At 41.2% G+C, this 16,875-nt stretch overlaps 1 protein-coding gene across 16 annotated transcripts in view; it reads right to left on the bottom strand.

The window, feature by feature from the left end:
* ZMYM2 (zinc finger MYM-type containing 2) overlaps positions 1-16,875 on the bottom strand; it is a 227,519-nt gene that overhangs the window by 112,454 nt on the left and 98,190 nt on the right. For 13 of the 16 annotated variants that reach the window (XR_005600151.1, XM_039543409.1, XM_039543495.1 and 10 more), the window contains 3 exons: positions 8,231-8,299; positions 7,998-8,148; positions 6,892-7,007 (listed from right to left, as the gene is read on the bottom strand). The exons of 1 other annotated variant lie outside the window; for it this stretch is intronic. Coding sequence is in view for 14 of the 15 variants with exons in the window: in XM_039543409.1 (XP_039399343.1) it covers positions 6,892-7,007; positions 7,998-8,148; positions 8,231-8,299 (336 nt within the window). In the remaining variant the exon portion in view is untranslated. The remainder of the gene's footprint in view (positions 1-6,891; positions 7,008-7,997; positions 8,149-8,230; positions 8,300-16,875) is intronic. 2 more of the 16 variants (XM_039543443.1, XM_039543476.1) reach the window with 2 other exon arrangements.

Raw genomic sequence — 16,875 nt, 5'->3', positions numbered from 1 at the left:
GAAAGAAGGAATTTCCAGCCTCAGTTTCCTTAAGTATCAAGTTCAGACATGACAAAGAAAAAATCTTCAGTTGTCCCAGTGTTCTTAATGGCAGCACAATGTTGGATGGAAACATTAATATGATATACGAATAACTTTATACTTAACCCTGAAACATTATTAGCTTCAGAAGACCAAGCAGTATGTTTAGGATATATGGAAAGGCCTAGACATTCTTGCAGAGCATTTCACCGGCAACCACTTATGGAACAACAGCCTTAGGTAAACATGCCTGGTCTTCTCTCAGTCACAAGGATGAATGCTTACATTCAACTGCTCAAGGAAAGGAGAACAATATTTAGGTAGTAGCATAAATGCCATAGCATAAACCTCAAGTGAACTGTTCAAATGCTTTTAATATGTTAAAGTAATTTTTATTTGGAAATGAAAGGATTATTCAAGAGAAGATATATTATCAGAGTGGGAAACACAGCAACCTACTTTAAGAGCAGAGTGAAAGAATAAGATCTTGGATCAAAGGGATTTGATCAAAGTATCACCTTGCATTTTCTCTCTTAACAGTGCTGAACCACCCATGACTAGTAGAAATAAAAATCACTGGTGGAACCCTATATTCACACCTTTCTGCAAAGCTTTCAGCCATTTAGGAGTAAAAGCAAACTGTACAGAGTGGCTGGATGACAAATTGTTGGATAATAGTTAATACTAATTCATGTCAAACTCATTTTAACTGAGTAAATCCCAGTTTGAGAGGATTCACTTAAAAAAAACTATTAAAGAAAAAACAGTACATTACTAGGCATATATTAGCTACTACTATTGAGATGGGTAAAAGGTGAAGCTAAATTTACATTAGCAAACATTAAGAATATTCGGAGTATGATATTAAGTCAATTATTTAATCCATCACATGGTTTGTAGTACTGCTGCTCACATGGTTCATTAAATAAGTAAATCCATCACCCACTGCTTGAAGCATTGCACATGCATTTGGTGGCTGAGTGTGTCTCGCTTTTGTCAGGGAATCTCATATTTTGTGAATAAAATCAAGCAGATTCAGAATTGTCTTTTTCCATAGATGAAGGGCAACATCTTGATGAAGAAGGTGAAAAAAACTGGTTTCCTCTTCTTAAGTTCAGTACCATGTTGTTCACTCTGGTATTAGAGATGCCGGGAATACTTCATGCCACAACCTGTGCTTCAGATCTCTGTCCTTCCTTTCGAGGTTTATTCAGAGGGGTGGAACATGGGTGAACTGTTGATAGATATCAACTCTTCCTTCAAAGGAGTTGGCTTCTATTAAGTAAGTGATTATATGACCAAAAGTCAGCACCTGAAGTGAACGATTTCGCCAACTATCACTAAGTATCTGACCTTCCATCCCTGGTTAAAAGTATTTAAAAGATTGCACCAAGACAATTTGTGGATGCCTCAGATCATCTTAGTCCACATTAACCTGGGCTGGGCACAGATTTAGTATAGCACAGACACTGTAATGGTAGCACTGGCTGATCTCCTATGAAAGAGGAAAAGCCGGTAGCCATGTGTAGCCCTAAGGATTAATCTGCTGGTCTGTATAAATATATCTTTCTTATAAATTTGAGTATGTCATGTAATAGGCTTATAGATTTATATTAAGAATAAGTTTGGCTGTAATGCAAGAGACCTACAGGCCAAACATCCTGTATGTGACGCTAAGGCAACTTTAGCACATTTTGGGACCCTTACTCAGAAAAGTAGTAATAAACAAAATACCTATGCAGATGTCTAGAGACCTTTAACTGAACCAATAACAGTAAAGGGTGGAAAAAGGGGATTTTTGCCCACAAATCTAGCAAGTACACCACAAATGCGTACATACCTATCATTCATACACACATACATACTAGCCTATGGGGCAAGTGTACCCTAACATTTCCCTGGGGGAAGGATGAAGTTTCGACATCAGAGGAAGGATTTCCGACTAATGCCCTATAAAAAGGTGAGGCAGCTCGCCATTAAGCAGGCAATCTACCCATCTATCTGCTCCAGTCTACTCTTTATTGCCTCCACCTTCAACTACGTCTCGATGCTACCCATCTACGACGGCTATTAACTATTAATAGGCCATATTATTTCTTTTCAAACTCTAAGTGTAAAGGGATTTAATTTCCCTTATGTTTTAGTTTCGTTAAAACTTAGCGTTAAATAAGAAAGCAAACAAATCCACAGTAGCTTCCTCTGCCAGAGGTCTGAAAATGAAAATTCCTCAGGCGTGGCCTGTATCTTTCAGCACCAAGTTATTAAAACAGTGTGAGTATTAAGCACGTTTGCAGCTTATAATATTGTATTACCATAGATATATCTCTTAAAGAACTGTGATACTTGTAACTCTGTAATCCTAACTGTTTTACCATTTGCTTACCATTTCATTGATTTTAATAAAAAGGTCTTTATGACTACATCTGTCTCAGTGTAAGCTCCTGTCATAAACCCGAAGTTCCTTTTATAAACTCTGTGAAGCCTGATCAGGACGAACTTTATCTTCTGATCAAACAAATTGGAGAGCCAAACCCATGCTAATTAATATCCAATAATTATTAATAGTATTAATTAAAAATTAAATAAATAAAATTAAATTAAGTGGATAAATTAAATCAACACTACTAACACACTCCAAATCAGGCTACACATGCTGACATTTGTAGATCTAGCAGCTGCTTTCAGTATTGTGGATGAAACACTGTCTGGTCTGCAAAGCCAAGCAGAAGCAAACAGGATTATCCTTCAGTAGCTTTCTCTTTCAAGAGATACCGAACTGTTTTGTGCAATTGCTTTTCAGTCTCAAGAGCTCTCACATGTGGAATTCTGCAGGATTCCATCTTACTGAACAATGAGGGGTATGTGGGAATGACAAATATACATGACTGTTGGGAGGGTTAGCAAGAGGCATGAGTTATAGTGTTCTCAACATGCTGACAACACCCACTTCTATTTTGTTACTTCATCCAATCTAGACAGTGCTGTTAGATGCCTTACCAGATGTTTGATATAGACTGGGGCACAGATGAATGCTATCTGACTGAAGTTCAATCTCGAGAAGATTGATGTGATGCTGGTAGATTTGTTAGAAGCAACCAGAAAAAGCAGGGGGGGGGGGATTACATCTGCTCCCATAAATGTGCAAACTTTAACATATGGCAGTGGTCCCCAACATGGTGCCCACAGGCGCCATGGCACCCACTGGGGCATATATGTGCGCCTGCCTAATGACAAGGTGTGAAAAGTAGTGCCATGGCCCCGTGCCTGCAGGGACAGATGTTCTCTGTCCCCAGCTGGCGCAGGGCTGCAGCTTCTCTCTGCGCTGCCCAACACAAACTGGTCTCATTTTCGTTCGCCAGAACAACCTACCAGATTTAGTAGTATCATGGTAGTGCAGATGTAGGCTGTCTCACATGCATGCTGTTGGTTCCAACCTCTCGTCACTCATGTATCGCCACTCTTTTTTTCCTGCTTGCGCCTGCGCACGCAGTGGGATGTCAGTGACCCATGTTTCCGTATATTATGTGAGTATTCTTCCACTGCACTGATACTGCTGTTTTCTCATGCTTTGCGATTTATTATTTTTAACATTTTGCCCCAAAATGAGTGGTTCAAATAAAAGACAACGTATGTATTATTTCAATGCAGAGTGGGAAGAATCCTATTATTTTATTGAAAATAAAGGGAAATGTGTTTGCTTATTGTGCGGTGGTATTGTTGCAGTGCCGAAAAAACAATGTTGAACGCCATTTCCAAACTAATCACAGCTCTTTTGACATTAGCCATCCACTTAAATCTGAGTTGAGAAAGAAGAAAATTAATCAACTCAAATCAAATCTATTTGCCCAGCAATCTGTTTTCATTAGACAAGTGGTAAAGTCTAAAAGTGCTACTATTGCTTCATTTAAAATTGCTCATCTGCTCGCAAAGAAGAAAAACCCTTTCAAGACGGTGAATTGTTGAAGGAAACATTTTTGACTGGTGCTGATTGCCTCTTTCAAGGATTTTCTAACAAGAATGAGATTTTTGTCGGCAATACAAGGCTTGCAGTTATCAGACAACACTGTTACGAGGAGGATACGTGCAATTTCAAGCGAAATGCAAACTCAGCTAAAAGATGACTTGGAAATATGTGACTGGTTTTCACTGCAGTTCAATGAGTCGACAGACATACTGGATACAGCACAGTTGGCAGTTATGGTAAGGATGGTAGCTAGTGACTTCACCATAAAAGAAGAGTTACTAAAAGTACTGCCCATGAAAGGGCAAACAAAGGGTGAGGACATCTATAAATTACTCAAATCATACGCAATATCAATTAGTATGCCACTACACAAACTGTGTGCAATCACCACTGGTGGGGCACCAGCGATGATGGGCAGGGCCAATGGATTCATTGCACTCTGCAAGAAGAATGAATCCTTTCCGAACTTTGTCTTATCATTGCATTATCCGCCAAGAAACTTTGTGCATCAAAGTTCTCTCTTTTCAACACGTCATTAATGTCATTATTAAAATAATTAACTCTATTCAAGCGAAACCTTTGCAACACCGCCTTTTTAAGGCCCTGTTGGAAGATGTTGATGACAAACAATTTGATCTTATCTTGCACATAGAAGTACGCTGGCTGAGCAAAGGTAAAGTTCTTGCATGTTTTTTAAGCCTAACTGAAGAGATCAAAGAATTTCTGAAGTCCACAAATCAGAACTTCGAGCAACTAGAAGACGACAGCTGGTTAATGGACTTGGCTTTTCTTGCTGACATCACTGACAAATTGAACATTTTAAATCCTGAGCTCCAGGGAAAAGACAGACAAACATGTGGCTCAAATGATAGGTTCTGTAAAATTACTCAAAGCAAAACTGATTTTGTGGATGTCACAAATGATGATGAAATCTCTCGTACATTTCCCAAATATGAAAGAAATGGTATGTGACAGTGATTTTAACCCATCACCATTTGTTACCCACATTCAAACACTTCTGGAACAATTTGAAAAGAGAATTTCAACAGTTCACCATCACTGAGCCTGTAGCTGCCTTTCCTGTGAATCCTTTTACTTGCCAAAAAGAGGTAAGAGAAATGGCTACATCAATTGCAAGTCTCATTTAAGTAAGAATAGAAGACGTGAAACTGAAGATTTTGGACCTTCAAAATGATATTGTTCTAAAATTCTGTGCAACAGATGAAAACTTCTGGAATCTGGTAGACCGAAAAAAGTTTCCTACCTTAAAAAATGTAGCATACAAAATAAAATCTTATTTCGGTTCCACTTATCTATGCAAGGTTCTTTTTTCAACAATGAACATCATAAAATCAAAATACAGATCTTAGTTTACAGTTGCCCATCTTGACAACTGCTTACGAACGGGAATATCATCCTACTCTCCCAACTACGAAAAATTGGTTGAAGAAATGCAGTGCCAAAAATCACACTGACTTTATTAGAAGAACCACATGAATTAATGATACCTATTTTCCATTAAGTGCTGATGAGCACGTATGATTAACTTGTGTTTAACTTTTTTTCATATTTGTTTGTTTATTGAAATCCAGATACAAGTAACAATACAAAGAATATTTTTTAATTAACCGTAACTGGCTATCGATGTTAAAGTTAAGAATAACTACTATACTTGGACCAGCAGTTCAACATTTTACTTTTTAAAAATAAATAAGATGAAAACCGTTTATGATATTTATTTTGTAAAAACGCCTTAATTTTCTTACAGGTAGATAAAAAAGAGGAAATTCACATGGTAAAGTGAAAGAGTAATTGCCGAATAATTTAATTAATACCTTTTATATGTAAACTTACCTTTTTTATCTTATGGATTAATATATTATGTAATAGTAAATATGATGTTTTTTGTATTATTTAATGTACAAATGCAAAATAAGCCTTGAAAAATTGTTGGCGCCCGCCACACTTTTCTGAAAACATGAATGTGCTATTGGCCACAAAAAGGTTGGGGACCACTGACATATAGGAAGCCATTTGGGGGTATTGCTGGATCCCCAGTCACTGTTGGGCAATCATATAGCAACAATACTAGGAAGACTTTATTCCATTTTTATTTAATCTGGAGATTGCAACAATTTCTTTCAGATGAAGACTAGGCTTTTGTCATTTATACCTCTCTCACCTAAAGATTTAACTACTGCAATGAAGTCTATATGGAGGCTACACCTTAAATTAAACCAGAAATTGAAGCTTGTGAAGAACATGACAGTCCATTTGGTAAGTAGCGTATCCCACCAGAAGAACAGGGTATCGGTGCTCCGGGATATGCACTGGCAACCTATTTGTTTTCTGGGTGCAGTTTAAATGGTTAATTTTCATCTGCAAGTCTTCAATGGCACAGGATGTAACAGTTTCAGAGAGCACCTCTGTCCCCAAGACATACTGCTGTAGTTGCAGTCAGTGGAGCCCCATATGGTAGGTATTCAAACATGAAGGACCCTCAACTTTGGAATTCACTTTCCCCACTTGGTCTGAAAGATCCAAAATTTGTTGTCCTTCAGTGCATGCTGTAGTGCTCATCTTTGTACACATACTTTTTTGGGGGGGAAGGATGTGGTGAGGACTGATATTGGTGGGTGTGCCCACGTATTGCTGGGATATATATTTTTAATTTGTTATTTTCAGATTTTTAGGTTGTGAGTTTTATTCTTTATGAAATTGTACTTCTCATTATGTCAAAGTTGCCTGTGGCCCAAGATAGGCTTTTTTTAGTTTTAGTAAAAAAATCAAAGTAAGCTATATAAAAGCCAGATATTTTAATATGCACATATTTAACACACGCATAAACAAATATATATATATTTTATTTTTTTTCAGGGAGCAAAAGATTTAACACAACAGCTAACCTGAAATTTAGCTACACAACTGGAACTGCAAAAGTTGTACAGTTTTCCATCAGGCATTGTGGCTTGATATTGAGGTAAAGAGTTTCGTTTACAAAAGTGGCAAATAATTCCCATACCTAAAAGAAAAATGTAGTTTACACAGAAAGTAAATACAATTGTAGTGTAGAAATTTACTGGGTTATAATTTACCACTTCCCCTCATTTTATTAATGTAAAAGCTAAACTTCATAATTAAATTTTCTTACCAAAAAACAAACCAAAAAAAACTATTAGGCTCTGAAAATCTCACACACACACACACATCAGAAAAAATACACATTTTAGTTCTTCCTGATCTTATTTGTTAAACCTCAATGTTAAAGTATTTTTGTGTTCCTATCAAAACTTATTAGTATTTCCAATTTAGTGATCAAGCTAATTCACTCTGTCTCCTTTTCCCATTCAGAAATCTTGATATATTTATACACCCCTTTCCCAGAATAAATGTCTTGGCTAAATGACGCATCTTGTGAAGGAGACACAGTTGCAATGCCTCATGCATATGGACGGAATTTTATTCAGTACTGGATGGTATCAAATATGAAAAAACTACCCCCTACATGCATGAAGACTGTACTATATCTGACTCTGTAGCATCACTAGTGTACACTATTTATTATGTCTCAACATTTCCCCCCCAGTAACCTACAAGCCTCAATACACTGGGAAACTTTTTTTACAGGGGCAGGGGGGGAGGGGGGCGGCGACAATTTGGGAATCAATAAGCTAAAAGGAAGAGAAGGTTGCAATATTCCAAATGGAAGATGACCAGGAGCAGGGACTAAAATATTACAAGTCTAGAATATAAAAAAGAGAGTTTGTTTTTTCTATTTATAATATAAATTCATGTAGGTTTTAAAATTATACTCATCACTATTGTATCTGAGTGTTTTGCAGATTTTAAAGGAAAAAACAATCTTAGTACAAAGTGAGACTCCTTTTGCAAAACTTATGTCTTTTCTTCTTCACCAGAGAAATAAGCAGAAGTAAAACATGGAAGTCCATTTTTTTTTTTAATTCAAGTCTACTCTTATCAGTGACGAAAAGCCACCATCCTTTTCACTTACTTTGTGATTTTGCATATTTTGATTTGTGTGTGTTCATGCATGCAGTTGAGCAGTATGGCTCCATATATCCATTAGGTCCTATGCACTGAGTCATTTCAAAAAACCTGCACTGAGCTCTGCAACCAGTACAAGTTGTTAATTTGCCATATTTCTAAAACATAAAACAAAGCAAAACAATGCATTAGTTATGACTAAGTTATATTACAGTAAGTACACATTTCTGCTATTCTCACCTCATTAGAATCTTCCTGTGTTACATAAAAGATCCAGAACATTTCTTTTGGCAGGGAAGGATGGCTTGGCTAAAAATAAATATATACTTTTTAATTTCAAGAGTACTGAAAACAATTTTGTGAACTGTGTTAGAGCCTAGGTAAGTTGGAGTGGTTACAATAGTTTGGAGGTACCCATATTTATCCCTTCCTGCTAGCGGATAAATGGTGTAATGAGAAAAGAGAGTCTTTTCTTGGAGGGAGGTGGGATGGAGAACTGAAGTTTAAGATAGGGATACTCTAGGTTCCAAAAAGGACTTCACCCATGCAGGAAGAAAGGGCACAAGTAATTAGACACCAAAATAGAACTCAGTATGATACATGCAAAGTGGGATTTTATGTTAAATGCTAAAAATGAAACATTAAAAATGCTTTCATGTAGTTGAACTAAAATACATGGGATCTCTCAGCTGTTTATAGACATGCTTGCCAGAAGCTCAGAATGGGCAACGGGGGATGAATCACTTGATGATTACCTGTTCGGTTCATTCCCTCTGGTGCACCTGGCATTGGCCACTATCAGAAGACAGGATTACTGGGCTAGATGTACCTTGGGTGTGACCCAGTATGGCCGTTCTTATGTTCTTTTGTAAGCAGTAAGACTGGTTTCATCTTAAAACACTCCCAACATAATTTTAGATACAAAATGGCCAAGCCCTTGTGCACCAGTATCTTACAGAAATACCCTCTACTTAACCTTCCACCTGAATGATTCTTATAAAACTATCAGTAGCAAAATAATTACTGATGAAATACAACATACTTTCAGTGGATCAAAGGCTCCACTGAGGTTGTCTGATGTTACGATATATCATGGCTACTATGAATACTGTTGCAGCCAGCAGAGCTAACGTTAATATTGTTAGAGCTGAAAATTCCTGGCTCTGACAAATCCTGAAGAGTGGATTTCTCTTAACGTTAGAATATCTTGGGCTCCTGTCTTGATGCAGTTGAGCCATGTCTACATGTCTAGAAGAGTTTCTATGTATGTCAACTGATCACCCAATGACAAGTTGAGACTTTCAGTGAACTCTAGGTAATTACAACACCGTGATGGTGACCGACTGATTTCAGATACTCCCCACCCCCATCAGTAGTATCATTCCACCCCACAAAAGCACTCTCAAACCATGCAGATAAGCCAAACTAGGCCAAGGTAATCACTTAGGGAACACAAGCAGTACAGATGCCAACACAAAAGGCAATACACAAAATGGATAGTGCTGATGTCTTATATAAATTTGATACAGATCTCAGTTAGGTAAGGATCCAAATGTACACAAAACATCAAGAAGATAGAGGTCACTGGCTTTGTGTTCTCTATCTAGTAGTAGTATACTTGCTCTTAGGTGACCATCTTGAATTTTTCCTTTGAAGGATTACGGATTCATATATCACCAAGTTCGATGAAGCCCTTTTAACATTTTAGGTATCTGTAAGCACTTGACAAAATTAGGGAACAGATTTTATTCCAAGTAGCCCATGCTTGATGGTAGACTTTTTCAAGAGAGATTTTCTGAAGCATCTTTTCCTAGTAATTTCCCCAAATCATTCAACACCTAGGTCCAGGGGAGAGAAGTGGACGGGCCCTTCCGCTTCTGCTTCAGTCAGTCAAGAGGAGGATGTAAGGGCATAATTATCCTGTTTGCAGAGGGAACCTCGTTTGGGTACTTTTGGCTCTTAGTCTTTAAGGATTTATCCTCAGTGACTAAGTCAAAGCCAGACGTCTATGCAGTCACTGGAGAAACTTGTGGACGGTCAGTTCTTCCAGAGCAGAGTCTATAATATTCTCTCGCCTCTGTGAAATGTACACGCACACACCCCAATTTGGTGAATTAATTTGCAACAGATAAAGCCTCACGGTACTCCAGAGAGTTCGGCTTCATGACCTGTGCAAGCCACTTTGAGGCAACCTGTGTTGTCGATCCGTTCTGCTTCAAGAGTGGCTGGGTCTGTGCTGATGTGGACAATCCTAGCACCAAGAAGAAGGGATTCAACTCTGGCTTCTATTTAGAGAATCAATCGTTTGAAGGATTCCAGGACAATTTTATGCCCATCTTACTGGAAATTTTCAGAAGTGCCTCTTGAAAAGTTTGCACGTTATGGGTGACATTTCTAATCAGACATATGACACCCACACAATTTCCTCAACTCCCAAGCACAAAATGCAAAAGTCATGCTCACCTGTGAGGAATATCTCACAGCAGCACTTTTTGAAACCATGTAAAGCAAAAACTGAGCACAGTAAAGACCTCAAGGTAGAGTCTATCCAGGACTGGAATCCAGGAAGAAAGACCTAAGAGCATTGAGTAATTACTCCAAAGTCTATGCAGATAACCACTCAAAGGTTCTAAGCAAAATCTGGAAGCACCAATGCAATTATGCTAAAAGAGTGTCAAAGAATGGATCACTTGATGATTACCTGTTCATTTCCTCTGGGGCACTGGCATTGGCCACTGTCAGAAAACAGGATACTGGGCTAGATGGACTTTTGGTCTGACGCAGTATGGCCGTTCTTGTGATAAAGGGGGTAAGAAGGAATACAACAGAACTTCTTAACTTTTAAAACTGATGGTGACTTTAAACATCACTATTTCACTGTTCATTTTAGAAGGATTACTGATTCATATATCACCAAGTTGGATGAAGCCCTTCTAACATTTTAGGTATCTGTAAGCACTTGGAATAAAATCTGTTCCCTAATTTTGTCAAGTAGCCCATGCTTGATGGAAGGAAGGCGGCAAGGGCCAGGTGGAATCCGTGGAGGGCCAGGCAAGACAGTGGGGGTCGGGGCACCAAAATACAACTATGTATTATTGAGTCTGCAAAAACCCTACATAAATAAATTACGATTTGGACATGTATATGTGCATATTTATTTGTTTTTCCTAAAGTAAATTAGGAAAATTTATCAGAGCAGCCACAAGCAACTGTTGATGGCTCACTGAGGCCACCAAAAATTGGGTTGTGAGACCCCCTGGTCTACATAATACTTGGCCTTACCATGAGTTCAGGGGACTGGAGTAGGTGATCTCTAGAAGTTCCTTCTGTCGCAATCCGATTCATAGTTATGGCTCTGTATGGCCAATTGTTGGTCCACGGCCATCTTGTCCTGCTAAAAGGGCAAGGCAGCCTCCATCTTGGACCAGATTCTTGTTGTAGATGAGAGGGCAAAAAACTCTGGTAAAAACTGCTGTAGTAGGTGGAATCCACAACCAAGTCAGTTGTGCTCTCCTGTGTTTTTTGGTTTTTTTTGTTCTGTTGCTGGGCCATCTAAAGGTCAGGCTAGTTCTATGTATGAAGGCCTGATTCTGCCCAGCAACCTGCTTTTTGGGTCGGTCGTCTGGAGGTCAGGCTAGTTCTGCCTAGTAACTCCAGAGTACTGTATACAGAGCCTTAGTTCTGCCCAGAGACTCACTTTCCCGCTCTTTTTGGACCCAGTCATCTAAGGGTCAGGTTTGTTTACTCGTCAACTCCAGTGTGCCGTGTGCAAAGCCTTCCGTGGCAACAGCTCGAAGCCTGAAGGGAGGAGGGACCAGGGAGCCAATCAGATGTTGACACAGGGAGTGAGACCCTTCTATAAAACTAGGTTTCCCCCCAAAATTTGTGTGGAGCATCCGCGTGTTAGCTGAAGGACCTGATCACTCGTTCGGCCAGGGTCTCCTCCCGGTAAAGTGCACTCGTGTCGTCGCTCGTTTGATTCGTTGTCGCTTGGACCTGATCCCTGTCAGCTCGTCATGCTTCTGGTGTCTGTTCTGCTGGTCAGCTGCCCTGGAGTGTGGTATTTGCTTTTGATATCTGACAGTTAGCTTATTTAGCCTCTTACTTTTCCTCCCTAACTTGGTACCAAATATCTACTCAGGATTGTATTAGAGAGCTCAGAATTGCACAATTGTTTAGCTAGCTTGTCTTCTTGTTCTATTAGTTATTGAATTGATACTAGCAAATTGTTTTATGGGTGTGAATCACTGCTCTGTCTGTGCCTAGTGGGTGTGTGTTTAACTGGGAGCTGCCTCTACTTAGAGGGTGGCTGACCAAGGGGTCCAGTCCCCGCGGTCTGAGTGAGTGGAATCTGCCCAGCTGCAGCCGCACCACACTCTGGGATTACCCTCTGTGTGAAAGCAAGGGTGGCTGAGGCAGTGGCCTGTGGGTCTCTTTTCTGTGTTTGCACCAGGCAGAACCTGATTCCTATCTGTGTGATTGGTGTGTCTGCCTATTTGGTGTGGTGTGGTGAGCAGTATAAAGTGGATTATTACTGTGTTTTGGGGGGTGTTTGTACTTTTAATACCATCCCAGCCAAAGTTGCCTACTCCCCCAGCCCAAGTTGTAATTATCCCCTAAATAAACGTAGCCACTTGGCTTTTCAGTGTTACCCTGGTCCTGCCTGTTTTTCCTCACTCAATACCAAGCTTGAACGAACCCCCAGCTAATTCAGACACCTTCCAGTCCTACGAATCTGATTCTATAAAGGTCAGGCTAGTTCTATGTATGAAGGCCTGATTCTGCCCAGCAACCTGCTTTTTGGGTCGGTCGTCTGGAGGTCAGGCTAGTTCTGCCTAGTAACTCCAGAGTACTGTATACAGAGCCTTAGTTCTGCCCAGAGACTCACTTTCCCGCTCTTTTTGGACCCAGTCATCTAAGGGTCAGGTTTGTTTACTCGTCAACTCCAGTGTGCCGTGTGCAAAGCCTTCCGACGTGGGGTGGCAACAGCTCGAAGCCTGAAGGGAGGAGGGACCAGGGAGCCAATCAGATGTTGACACAGGGAGTGAGACCCTTCTATAAAACTAGGTTTCCCCCCAAAATTTGTGTGGAGCATCCGCGTGTTAGCTGAAGGACCTGATCACTCGTTCGGCCAGGGTCTCCTCCCGGTCACGTGCACTCGTGTCGTATCGTTGGATTCGTTGTCGCTTGGACCTGATCCCTGTCAATGCTTCTGGTGTCTGTTCTGCTGGTCAGCTGCCCTGGAGTGTGGTATTTGCTTTTGATATCTGACAGTTAGCTTATTTAGCCTCTTACTTTTCCCCTCCCTAACTTGGTACCAAATATCTACTCAGGATTGTATTAGAGAGCTCAGAATTGCACAATTGTTTAGCTAGCTTGTATTATTGTTCTATTAGTTATTGAATTGATAATTGCAAATTGTTTTATGTGTTTGAATCACTGCTCTGTCTGTGCCTAGTGTGTGTGTGTTTAACTGGGGAGCTGCCTCTACTTAGAGGGTGGCTGACCAAGGGGGTCCAGTCCCCGCGGTCTGAGTGAGTGGAATCTGCCCAGCTGCAGTGGGATTACCCTCTGTGTGAAAGCAAGGGTGGCTGAGGCAGTGGCCTGTGGGTCTCTTTTCTGTGTTTGCACCAGGCATCGCCCTGACGAACCTGATTCCTATCTGTGTGATTGGTGTGTCTGCCTATTTGGTGTGGTGTGGTGAGCAGTATAAAGTGGATTATTACTGTGTTTTGGGGGGTGTTTGTACTTTTAATACCATCCCAGCCAAAGTTGCCTACTCCCCCAGCCCAAGTTGTAATTATCCCCTAAATAAACGTAGCCACTTGGCTTTTCAGTGTTACCCTGGTCCTGCCTGTTTTTCCTCACTCAATACCAAGCTTGAACGAACCCCCAGCTAATTCAGACACCTTCCAGTCCTACGAATCTGATTCTATAAAGATATAGAAAGCAACTTCCTGCCCTCAGTTAAGTGGTTTCAGGGAGTGGGGGATGAGTAAATGTATAGTCTGGTTCAGGCAAAACTCAGATGACACCTTAGGCAGGAATTTAAGGTGTGGACATAGGGAAACCTTGTTCTTGAAGAATATTGTAAATGAGGATCTGTCATCAAAATCCTGATTTCTCCAACTCTTCATGCCCATCTAATAGCTATTTAAAAGGCCATCTTCATAGAGAGGTTCATTAAGAAACAGGTCACCATTGGTTCAAATGGGGTCTTGTGAGACCTCTGAGAAGTAGATTAAGATCCCAACCGAGAGTGAGGGGTTGTTACTTGAGGAAGTCCCAGTCCATTGATGAACCTTTACAATTGTAGAGTGAACAAACACTGAGAATCCTTCCAGTCACCTATTTCCTTCAGTGGAAAAAAACGGTTACCTACCTTTCTGTAACTATTGTTCTTCAAGATGTGTTGCTCCTGTCCATTCCAAGTAGGTGTGTGCACGCTACATGCAGAGTTGTCAGAAGGTTTTCCCCTTAGCAGTACCTGTCGGCTGGCTGTGGAGGCCCCTGGAGTCTGCCTTCATGGCGTTATATATAGGTCCCTGCCGACCCGCCGCCTCCTCAGGTCCTTCTTGCCAGACTACTCCGACAGAGAGGTAGTCGCGTGGGTGTTGAAATGGACAAGAGCAACACATTTCAAAGAACAACTGTTGCAGGAAGGTAAGTAACCATTTTTTCTTCTTCTAGTGCTTGCTCATGTCAATTCCAAGTAGGTGACTCCCAAGCATCTCCTAGGAAGAGGGGTTGGAGATCAGTGAGTCACAGACTGCAGCACCCCTCTACCAAATACAACATTATCTCTGGCCTGCTATGCAATGGTGCAGTGCGACGTAAAGGTGTGGATTGATGACCATGTTGCTACCCTTCAGATGTCTTGACTGGGGGACTTACGCCAGGAACGCCACCGAGGATGCCTGCACTCTTGTGGAGTGTGCTGTCAGTACGGGGGCAGGTATCTTCACTAGGTCGTAGCACGCCCTGATACAAGACATGATCCATGAGAAAATTTCATGTGACGACACTTGAAGTCTCTTCATGCACTCTGCAATTTCAACCAAGAGTTGTGTTGATTTTCAAAATGGCTTCATTCTTTCACTATAAAAAGCTAACACTCGCCTGACGTCCAAGGAAGTGAAGCATTCACTCCCAGTTGCTGGAGTGCAGTTTAGCAAAGAAAACTGGGAGAAATGTGTCCTGATTTGCGTGGAAATGTGAAACTACCTTTGGGAGAAAGGCAGGGTGGGGCCACAACTGCACCTTGTCCTTACAGAAGACAATACATGGAAGCTCAGAAGTCAAGGCCTTAAGGTCAGACATCCTCCTGGCTGAAGTTATAGCCATCAGGAACTCTACTTTCCAGGAAAGGTAGAGAAGTGAGCATGTTGCTAGGAGTTCAAAGGGAGGCCCCATCAGTCCTGAGAATACCAGGTTGAGATCCCACAAGGGGATAGGTTGCTTTACTTGAAGGTACAGTCTATTCAGTCCTTTGAGAAAATGGCCGACCATGGGGTTAGTGAAAATCAACTGGCCGCCCAAATCTGGATGGAAAGCTGAGATGGGGGCCAGGTGCACCTTTATTGATGACACTGACAGGCTCTGCTGTTTCAGATGTAGTAAATAGTCCAGGATATAGGGAATCAATGACTGCAAAGGTGGAGTGTCCTTTTGTAATGACCAAATAGAGAATCTTTTCCACTTAGCCAAATAAGTGGCTCTCTAACAGGGTCTGAGCATGCCAGTTCCAAGGAGTTTAGCGATGGAATTTCCATGCCGTGAGGTGCCGAGACTCTAGATTGGGATGTTGGAGGAAGCCACGGTCCTGCATGATCAAGTCTGGGACCAGGGGCAGGGTCACTGGTGTGTCCACTGACAAGTCTAGAAGCATGGTGAACCAGTGCTGGCACAGCTACACTGGTGCTATTAATATCATTGATCCTCTCTCTCTTCTGACCTTTAGCAGGACCTTGTGTACAAGAAGGAACGATGGGAACACATATAGCGGGTGGTCCTTCCAAGGGAGGAGAAAAGTGTCCATGAGCAAGCGTGGGCAGTGATTCAGGAAGGAGCAGAACTGCTGATATTTCCCAATGTGCCTTGTTGTGAACAAGTCTATCTTGGGAATTCTCCACTGATGGAAGATACTCACGACATGCAGGCAGTAGGACCTCTCAGGTCCTTGTGATTGTGAAATGACCTGCTGAGATGATCAGCCAGTTTGTTCTAAGAGCGCAGAAGGTATGCCGCCTCTACATCAGGGATAGTCTATTTTTTGTCAAGGTCCAAATTTCTTGGTCAAGGTATAATCAAGGCCCAGACTCCAGAGAAAATAATTTAAAAAATACTAATGATGATAATAAGTAGTAAATAAAAAGATTTTGGGGTCCATTCAAAAGCATCTGGTTGTCTGGATTTGTTTCATGGTCCACCTATTGACTACCCCTGCTCTAGATGTATCAAGTGGGCAATGGAGAAATCCCACAGTTTGAGGGCTTCCTGTCATAGGGGAGCGGAGCAAGCACCACCTTGTCAGTTTATATAGAACATCACTGTTGTATTGTCGGTCAATACCGATTCCAAATCCCTCTGGAGGGCAGATGTGTATGTCTGGCAATCAAGGCAAGCTCCTCTTAGCTCCCTGATGTTGATGTGCAGGGAAAGTTCTGCTTGGGACCAGAGGCCTTGAGTCTTCCTACATGTACCCCCCATTCCATCACTGATGCGTCCGTGACTGGAAAAGGGTGCCCCTGCGCACACCACTTGTGAGTTGAGCCAACATAGGGAAGGACTCAATAACTGGTAGAGGAAGTGTGACTATCTTGCCTAGGTGGTCTCGGTTTGGTCTGTACAATGAGGCCAGTCAGGCCTGAAAAAGGTCAGAGCCA

Source organism: Mauremys reevesii, linkage group 1, assembly GCF_016161935.1.
Source record: "Mauremys reevesii isolate NIE-2019 linkage group 1, ASM1616193v1, whole genome shotgun sequence".
Lineage (NCBI taxonomy): Eukaryota > Metazoa > Chordata > Testudines > Geoemydidae > Mauremys > Mauremys reevesii.
The sequence above is the reverse complement of the archived record's forward strand: the minus strand, read 5'-3'. Positions and strand labels throughout refer to the sequence as shown.